A 10288-nucleotide genomic window follows, 5' to 3' on the forward strand; every position below is an offset into this window, starting at 1 on the left:
ATGGACCTGGACAACCTACTCTTAGGAGGCTCTGCTTGAGCACGAGTTGGACCTTATGAGCTGTAGAGGTCTCCTCTAAGCAATAGTTCTCTAATTCTGTAATTTACTGTACAATCGGAACTTTGTATAAATATTAACATTACTTCCACTACAATATGTGTGTTTAAAAAAAAAAAAAAAAGTATAAATTAGAAAATGTAATATTTCATGTATCTGCTACTAAAAAATTCTTGTGTTCTGAACTAACTCTGAATTCAGCCCTTTTGACACAAAGTTTCCACAACCTTGCTGACTGCTACATAGCAAATAATGATTTGAGGTTTTTTTTTTACTATCCTTGTGCTGTTGGTGTCAGATAGTAGCACATAGGCCCCATTAATTGTTTTCAGACGCTCAAAACTTTGGAATATTTAACCTTTCTGACTTGAACATTATGTCCAACTAATTTGGAAACATTACATAGAAAATAGTTCTGGTGTTTCTAAGAAGCATCTGAAAAAGTGTAAAAACTTGACGCTTTTGAAAGACCATTGATCTGAAATGGAAGCAGCTCTGTAAAGCGGAAAGAAAACAGCCCCATTCTTGTATATGCGTTATCTGAATAAAATATCTTAAAAGGCAATTGCCCTGTAGTTATGTCTGCTAGATTAAGAATGAGTTATTGCTGTTTTTTGCCAAAATGTAAGAGATGGAAAGTTCCATTGAATGCATTAACGTCTTTGTGCTTCTTGAAGGTAACTGTGATTCACTGACTCTCCTTTCATGTGGCTGCATCTTCCCTTAAGATGAATTTCACACCTCGTAAAGAATCTTCTCTAAAGTTTTAGTAGAGGAGTGAGGAAGACCATTGTTTAGTTCCTGCTATTCAAATTTAAGAAAACGTGATTTTTTTCATGACATCATGACTGCCCTCTGCCTCTCCAGATGCACAAGCATTGTTTGTCTGTCCTTCTAGAAGTCATACTTAACTGTCTCTAAGTGAATCAGAAGTACTTTCAACAAAAGGAGTCAAGTATCAGTTTTTATAATTGTTTTAATTAGTATTTTACTTACAGAACAGGCAAATATTTTAGAAAAATACAGTACTGATAAAGCTTTAGCTGAACTTCACTAGCAACGTGAATCCACATCATAATGGACAGCCTTGAATATTAACTATGACTTATTGCCCCGTTGAGTAAAAAAGGGCTTACTCTTTGTTTTATAACTACTTCACAGTTAATGTATTATGCTGTAATCTCTGGCATTTTAGCCTATGAACATTTTTGTTTCATAATGTATATTTTCAGTGTTAAGAAAACTTGATACATAGTACTCAGCTTGTAATACTTAATCGTTTGTGGGAAAAAAAATAATCAGTAACTCAAATAGAGTTTGTCAAAGTATTAACTTCTCTCAAGTCACACGTACATAACTATTCCAAGGCACCACTTCCTCTGAGTGCTTAATTGTTATGCAAATTATGGTAAGCTCTTTCTATGAAGTTTAATTCTATTGTTGCTATTTACATGGACTCTAAAAGCATTCTAAGTACTTTAAAACAACTTATAAAAATATTTTTAATCCAAATAGCTTACATTATAATGCTAGATATGCCATAATAAGAACAGCAAAGACATGCTCTTCATCAGTAATTATTATGTTTTCTTCAGAAATTATAACTATTAAAAACACATTCAGTATTTTCATTCTTTTGAGAGAGGCATGTACAAATGTGCACTGTATCAGTGGCGTAGCTGGCTACATGGCCAAAAGTGGAAGAAGTTGCAGGGATGTAGAAATATGAGGGCAGGATAAGGAGCTGGAAATAAGGTCAGGCAGTACATCAGAAGCATGTGAGAAATTCCTCTATGACAAAATCTTTTTTTAAAATTTATCTCAGCTGCTGACAGATACTGTAGTATAGAATTTGCCATTGCTTTGATGAAGCAAAGAGTTGTCTTAACCCAGATAAAAACAAAATTCTAAATGTGTCCTTGAGTTTGAAATGGAAAATAAAATAAAATAAAATAAAAAAAATCAGCATATATGATCAGCTTTCTTGGCATTTAAGTATTAATACCTTTAGCTTTAACAGTGCTTTGGTGGTAGCTGTGCATACTAAAGATCATTGCATTTGTAGTTGTATTGAGTGTTGATTTCATTAGTTTTGAAGTATATACATAAATAGATGAAAAAATCTTGAACAAAGAGGATTCCAAGTTCACAAAATGACTTGTGTGTATGTTTCTTCTGTATCCTGAAGTAGTACACATTCACATGCTGATAGCATTATGGTTGCAACTGTGAGGCTTGTTTTTCATATCACTTTCCTTTCAATGTGACTGAAAGTTCTTATTAGTGACATATCTTCATATTCTTGGTTAGACCCATTATTAACAGGTTTGGATGGCTTATCATAAATCCATTCACTTGGCAGGGTAGTGCTGCTATCTGTATTTCTTGAATCATTCTTGCACTTTTTACAGCACTGATGAATCTGTTGCAATATTTAAAAATATATATTGTTAAGCTATTAATTATTTTTTTTCCCACTAAATACCTCATTTTTTTAGAGAATATATTCCTAACTTCACTAAGATAGCGACTAGTATTTATTCTGAATTGTTCACAAAGTTGCATATCACAGTCACAGTGAAACACTGAAGAACTGATGTTTACAGGTAGTGGAATTAGGTTAATTCTCACTGTATTCAAGAATTAGAATGTGAGTCTGACTGTATATTAGTGTTTTCATTTAATATTTCTTCAATGCATGGTACTATCTTTTAAGGTGCATAAATGCTTTCGCTTTATTTAAACATAGAGCTTGTTTAGGGAGAAAGGGCTTTTTAAAAAAAAATAAAATTGTCGTGTATTCTTATGTAGCTTAAGTGATCTTTCTGGAGAGTTGATGGGATGGATATCTTCTTTTGGAGATAATCCAGAAGTGACAGCTCTAATGGCTTCCTTATAAAATATGTACAATTGTCATGCAGGTTTCATGGGAATAGCACATTACTTTGCACTAGTCTTGATTTTGAAGCACAGAAAAAGTTTGAGAGAAGTAAGGAGAAATACAGGAGAAATTTAAGCTATGAAATTACAAGTGTGACTTCTTCCTGCGATAGCAACTCCTTCCAGGAGGTACCTGAAGGGCTCAGCCAACCCTGACATACCAAATTTAAGCAGTGGCCTAGAAGTGTCAAAAAGCCAAGGGACTTTTGAGTGATCTAGTACCTCTTTCATCATTTCATACTCTGATTTTGACACTATACACATTTTCATGATACGGCACATTTGTCATTTAGTGAAGAAATGACCTGTAAGAAGTTATAGACTCCCTGACTTCAAAAATGTCAGTGTCTTTCTCTTTAGCTGCTGTGCTGCCTTGACCCTGGCTAGCAGCCAAACACTCACGAAGCTGCTCACTCACCTCCCCCTCCCCAGCAGGACAGGGGAGAGGACAAGAAGAGCAAAAATGAGAAATCTCCTGGGTCAAGGTAAAGGCAGTTTGATAGGTGAAGGAATGAGGAAGAAAATAAACAGCCAAAAAGTCCTAAATGAAGCAAGGGAAATCACTCACCACCTCCCTCCAGCAGGCTGATGCAAAGCCAGTCAGAGAGCAATGGTCATGTTTTTAGCCAACAAAAAAAAAACCCTTTGTTCTTCCTCTTCGTCTAATTTTCTTGATGAACACAATGTTATGTGGTAGAATATCCTGCTATTGCCCAGCATCCTGGCGGCATTCACGCCCAAATTTGAGGAATTTCAGCCACAAATTTGAGGAAGCAGACCAAGAAATGGAAAATGACTTGATGCCATGCAAATGCTGTCAGCCTGTATATTGGTATGCTATCAATATTGTTTTAACCACAAATCCAAAACATAGTACAGTATGAGCTCAGTTCTTCATTGAGCTTTCTCATGGAAGGAAGTTAACTTCATCCCTGCCAGACCTGGTATATTTTGCTACTGCTAATTGTACTTACAGTGACTCATTTGAGGAAAGATTCACTTGGCTGTTTTTGTATATTCAGATGCAAAAGTGCATTTTGTCAGGCTTTACTGCTACTGTATCTTAGCAGATTTGGTTTGTTTACTGCCTGAACTGTGTGAACTTTTCTGATTTTGATGTTGCTTTGAAGTAACAGCACTTAACAACTGGTTTCTAAGGAAAACAAAACCCATACTTTATTTGACCCAGAAGGGCAATCAGATACCATCAATGTCTGTAGGTCTTGTAACTTGTCAATGGTGCTCAATCTTTTTATATCAATGATATCAGCAGAGGGAAAGCTGTTGCTTTAACTCTAGTTTTAGTAACACTTAAATGGCCCTTTTAACTGTGCAAGGTGAGAACCTGTTGAGTTAGTTACCTATTGCGTGTAGGTCCCATTTAGCTTGCATCTGTTAACTTCTAAGGGACTCTAAAATATTGGTTTTTGATGGGAGAGATACTGGTGATGAACAAGGAACTTTTTAGGTCTCATAAGTTACCGTTTAACACGTTTGCAATTAAGGACCTTGTAATTTTAACTTGAGCCCATTTTAGTACTGCCCATGCCTTCAAAGACTGAGATTCTAATTTGCATCATGTTATGGCATAGCTCAGCTTTATTTCCTTCCAAATGGTTTCCTTTACATAAAGTGTATTCCCAAATATGGCCAAAATAGAACTATTATTTGAAATCTATCTTTTTAGTTTTTGGATCCATGAGAAGAGGTTGATTAAAATGGTTATGAGATGGGGAAGAGAGCCACAAGTAGGAAAGAGAAAAGATTTCTAAAATATCATGGGAAGTATAAGTAATCACTCTAGGCTTAGACAGTTTTGTATCAAAAAATATTTTCTTCTCTTGTAAAGTGTTTTCCAGTTGTCAGTGTGCTACACTGCTGGCTAAGGAAATGTCAGGTGGGGACCCATCCCAACCGATGGTTGGCAGTAGGCATAAAGCCCTGGCATGACTGATTGGTTGGCTGAAACACATGTAAAATAAAACATAAGCAGACATTAGTGTATGCCTGGGGAGCTCATGAAATTAGGAGTTGGAGCTCAAAAGTATGGAGGAAGCGGAATGTGTTTTGAACTACAAATAATTTAAGAGATTATTTTTTTTCTAATTCTCTTTCACTTACAGGTGAAAATAATAACTCAGTCATTCAGCAACATCAAGAATAGCTTCTCAGTGGTCAGCAAACTCTGAAAACGGCAGCTTTTACTTTTCTAAGTATCTCCACTGCCAGAGGTTTTTTTGTGGTCATACATTCAAATATCCAAATACAGGGGGTTCTACCTCTAAATCTTTGGTTAACAGAAAAGAGACAGATTTTTTTACTTCGTCATAGCTGCATGAACATCTTTCTTTCATTTACTTATAGTATCTTTCCATTAAGAGATGCCACCCATCCTTAGGTTTGTAGTATTTATTTCTGAAGTTATTACTTACACCAAAAGCTATGATAACTGTGGTGACAAAGAGAGTGTATCCAAGAAGAAGGAACCAACACCACCAAGTCGGTTCTGATCTTATACAGTCTTTGCATATGAAATCTGAAATGAAGAGGAAGAAAGGTAAGTATTTAAAAAATTAAGAAATAGTTGCTTTTCTGATATGATTTAATCTGACATATTAGTGAAGGCTGACTAGGCAGCACAGTTGTCTTTATCACATTTTATTTCACTTTTTTTTTTTTCAGGCTAAAAGGTTATACTTCTCATGAAAGAACTGTTGACTTATTTCTACTTCAGTGATGAATTCTTTAAACTGCTCTGAGCTAATTATAAAATGAATAGTAAACAAATTTCACAGGTGATAGATCCAAGAATATGTTTATTATATTGCACATACTTAAGTTATGATGAAAAATGTGATTTTTTTTTTTTAATAAATAAATGCTTATGGTGTGAAAGTCAGAAGCATTTCATTGAGAGCTGTTTTTCTTTAGTGACTCAGAAGAGCTGCACTGGGCAATTATTATATATAAAGTGAAATCTAGTAGCAGAGAGATGCTTTGCAGCCTTTAGCATGCACTAGTCAGATATGCCTGCAAGTCTACAAACAAAAAACTTGGCTCATCTAAAATTATTTACCTCAGTCACTGAGGTCACTGTCCCCTTCAGGATTACAGGAATTGTTTATATAAATCGAGGCTAGGAGAAGAGTTATAAGGTGCTGAAAATAATTTTACAATTATGTGAAACTTATTAGTATATTATTAGAGAATCTCCTGCTCCTATGTATCCCTACTTCCACATACACTTTCTAAAATCACCCATACTGCTTGATTTACTATTAATTTTTCAGAAGCTGGAGATTAAAGCACAGATTGCATACTTCAAAACAGTATTGCTGGTACACAAGGACTGAGGAAAATGATGAAAAATGAATGTAACGGATTTTTTATTTTTGTATTGAGCAAAGTAAAGTTTCAGTAAACGTTTGTGAATAATACCGAGAAAATGTATTTCATATTTTAAATATATAATGTATATAGTAATTTAGAAGATTAACCAAAACTACTGTAATATATAAAATATTTCATGTATATAATATGTATTAATTATTGAATCCGTGTTTTATTGCCCACAATCAGATCCTCAGGTCATGACTGTAGACTGCTTTTTTCCCATCCTTCTTCTCACAGCGCTGAGTGGTGGAATAGAAGTCAGTAAAACTGATGGAATATTTAACTCACCTTGTATCCATTAATACAATTTCTGTGACTATCAGATACCCCTTACCGTGCACTGTCAGCTTGGTTCCTTTTCCACATTTGCCGTGGGTTTTCTGGGTTAGTATCACATCACAGAAATATGAGCTGCTGTCATTCTTGTCAACACTGCTCAGTTTTAAGATAGAGAATCCCCTGAATATGTCCTTGATAATGTGTATGTGTGGCCTGCCTGCTCCTGAACTTGACCGAAGACTCTGCTGGTTGTCACAGCTGGGGCCCTTCCTCCAGTACACAACTGGCTCCTCATTCTCCTCCTTGGGGTATTCAAAGACACAAAGCATCCACACAGTGGAGTTAAGGAGCACACTGGCATCTTCGGGGTATTGCAAAACCAAGAGCTCTGGCCCACTGCTAGCTGTAATTAATAATTAGTTAATAATCACATTTATTAAAAGGAAGGTTAATGTTCTAGTAATATTCTTCTTAGCCCAATACATCATTATTGAAATATTTGATTGCAACTTGTTTTGTGCAGGAAAAATTGCAAACAAGGAAATGAAATTACAACTAAATGAAGTACAAATCAAAAATGAAATGAATACAGCAGTAAAAAGTTTTGCAATACTATATTCTATCCTTGTATTAAGATAAATAGAAGAATATTCAAATTTACTCATATTCACCACTTCTGATATTTTTGTACAATGCCAAAACCTTATTTTCTATGCCATGTCAGTACACGTCTTAAATTTCCATAATTTTTCAGCTTCATTAATTCTTGATGTCATATCTAGGTCCTTTTGCTGTTTACTTATTTTATTTTATTTTATTTCATTTCATTTCTTTATAAAACTTCATATGAGTATTGTGTGCAAATAAAATAATGGTATAGAACTAAGGCAGAAGGGCAATGGATCCATAGATGATGGATATCTTGAGAGTGATTTCTTGTGTATATGTATATGTTGTGCAGACAACAATGAGATAAAAGACTGGAAGTATGCCTGAACACATCTATTCCTATGCCTTGAGCAGGTAAAGTACAAAAAAAAAAAAAAACAATCCAATAACAACAAAAAAACTCCTATTAGTTAAAGTTAGATTGCAATGAACAAGGCAACACAACTCAGGTATTAAATGGAAAGTTGAAATAATAAAGCTGATAATACATTTAAATATTCCCTTTGCCAGAGGATTGGAAGGAACCTTAAAGATATCTAGTTTCAACCATGTGCTGTGGGCAGGGCTGCCACCCTTCAGATCAGCCTACCCAGGATCCTATCCAGCCTGACCTTGCATGCTTCCAGGGATGGGACATCCACAGTTTCTCTAAACAACCTGTTCCAGTGCCTGTTCACCCTTTTCACAAAATATTTCTTCCTTATATTCAATTACATCTACCTTCTTTCAGAGTAAAATTGTTTCCCCTTGACCTGTCACAAGAGGCCCTGGTAAAAAATCTTCATCTTTGTTGTAAGCTCTCTTTATGTCTTGAAAGGCCACAATGAAGTTTCCCTGGAGCCTTCTCTTCTCCAGGCTAAACAAGCCCACCTCCCTCAGCCTTTCTACAAGAGAGAGGTGCTCCAGCCCTCTGATGATCCTCTGGATCCATAAGGATGAACACTGGGAAATTTTTGTGAATAACAGAATATTTGATACCCATATCAGATCAGCTAGCAGTGACATCTCACAATTTCTAGCAACTTACATGACTAAACCTTTTCTCCATTTGAGTCTCATCCTAGATTATTCAAAATTTTAACTAACAGATCACAAGACAAATCTGCTTTAAATTCATTTATTTAAACTTTAAATAATCACATTGAAACTCCAACAGTTAGCCCTATTCTCCCTTTGTAGTCAGTAACAGAAATAATAAGTTAAAGTAAAGCTTGATTTTAATGCCATAATAAAGTTTTAAACAGATAAAACAATTTATTTTCTCATCTAATGTAAAAATATTTCTTATGTTCAGAGAAATACATTAAAATTCTGTGAAGTGAATCACTTTCATTCTGAGGAGGTGAAACCAGGTTTCCACTATAAATGATCTTGTATTTATGGAACTGCTTTGAAATGAAGCAATTTGTCATATGCAAATATACATACGAATTTTTATACTGACTATAAAAAAATTGGAAAGTCATTACAAAACACAAACAACAAATGCTTTTAAAAATATCAGAAAAAATAATGTTTTAAAATAGTTGAATTCCTCTGTTTTATATCTTATATTTACTAGAATTTTTGTCATTACAAGACATGTAAGAAGTGTATGTTCAGAAATAAATGTGTTGTACTTTAAAGGTATTTGGCTTTCTGAGATCTAACATGAAACCCATTTTAAAATGTAATTAACCCTTCGGACTACAGGACCTTTCTGAGCTACTTTCTTCATTTAATTATAAAGCAAATATCTTAAAAAAAATCCTGCGTCACATTCATAGCAAATGAATTCCAAAACCCATGGAAAACCATTCTCAGCTTAATCAATGAAGGAAATAACTTTATGAGAAGAAAAAATGGCATGTATCTGTAACATCTCTTGCATTTTCATCTTATAATACAAAAATTTTTAAAAAGTCCCAAATATTACGCTTTCTTTTCCTTTTATATTTGTTAGTGTAAGTGAACACAGTTTTAAAAATATTCCAAGATCTACTTACACTAAAATGCTGTTGACTTATTGACCTAAACATAAAAATATCAGCATAAATTCATAACACATAGAAGATAACCCAGTATTTTTTCTTTTTAAAATGCGTGTTAGTGTGATAGAATTTTTATTTTTGGCAGTTTCAGTTTTTTATTAAATATTAGTATTGCCTTTCTTGATCAGTCTGGATTTGAAGAATTCTAGAATAAAAGGTTGTTATTTTTTGTTTTGTTTTGTTTTTCATTTCTTTTTAGAAAGCTAACAACAAAACAATAGAAAAAATCTACTTACCTGTAATGTTAACAAGGTAAGATATCATAAACAATATGCCACTCCTCATCACTTTTTTTCGGGGATTGCTAATTGAATGGTTTTATAATCTCAGATGAGACTGCTAATACCACATCGGCCAGCACCTAGCTGAAAATTAAAGTTCTCCAAAAAACATGTTTTTAACCTTGTTTCTAGGGGGGAGGTGGTTCTTGTGGTTTTACTCACTTATTTCCCTTTCTGCCATTGCACATCCTGGACATTGCAACAGATCAACTTCTAATACAGTAGTTTCAAACTTAACTCTATTGTGACTGTTTTTCCATTCTGAGATTTTTCTTCAGGCAGCTCGGAGGAGGAGAATCAGTTGTGTGTGGTGAGTTTAGTCAAAGCTGCCCACCTTAACAGAAAAATATATATTAATGGCAGTGACGATGTAATACAGCAAGGTTTTCAACAGACACCTCCCTCTGATGCTCTTAAATCCCTGTTTATGCTGCTAGTACCAGATACATGAATATGACTTTGCTTTATCTTTGTAGTTAGAAAAACAACATGCTGCAAAAATATTTCATAATAAATATTATTTCTCTTTGCTGAAGTGATACTGAATGTCTAATAATCACCATGCAGTCCAGCATACGTGAACATTAGCTGCCAAAATCCACAAAGTGTCAAAGGAGGCAGTGTGGTTACTGTCCTAAC

General features: G+C 34.5%; 1 protein-coding gene across 3 annotated transcripts; it reads right to left on the bottom strand.

Annotated features, from left to right (window-relative positions):
• Nucleotides 1-1015: 1015 nt before the first annotated feature.
• LOC101750509 lies at nt 1016-9971 on the bottom strand. Of its 3 annotated transcripts, none has more exons than XR_005842078.2 (4): nt 9605-9971; nt 6074-7072; nt 5430-5533; nt 1016-2479 (listed from the first exon to the last, which is right to left on the bottom strand). XR_005842078.2 is itself a non-coding variant. In XM_004938421.5 (4 exons), the coding sequence occupies exons 1-4, from the start codon at nt 9651-9653 to the stop codon at nt 2300-2302; spliced, it is 681 nt and encodes a 226-aa protein (XP_004938478.1). In that variant the 5' UTR covers nt 9654-9971; the 3' UTR covers nt 1016-2299. The 3 variants fall into 3 exon arrangements, 2 of the variants coding, with proteins under 2 accessions (XP_004938478.1, XP_025002385.1); XM_004938421.5 differs by having other exon boundaries at nt 6725-7072; XM_025146617.3 differs by having other exon boundaries at nt 6679-7072.
• Nucleotides 9972-10288: the final 317 nt, after the last annotated feature.

Source organism: Gallus gallus, chromosome 1, assembly GCF_016699485.2.
Source record: "Gallus gallus isolate bGalGal1 chromosome 1, bGalGal1.mat.broiler.GRCg7b, whole genome shotgun sequence".
Classification (NCBI taxonomy): Eukaryota; Metazoa; Chordata; class Aves; order Galliformes; family Phasianidae; genus Gallus; species Gallus gallus.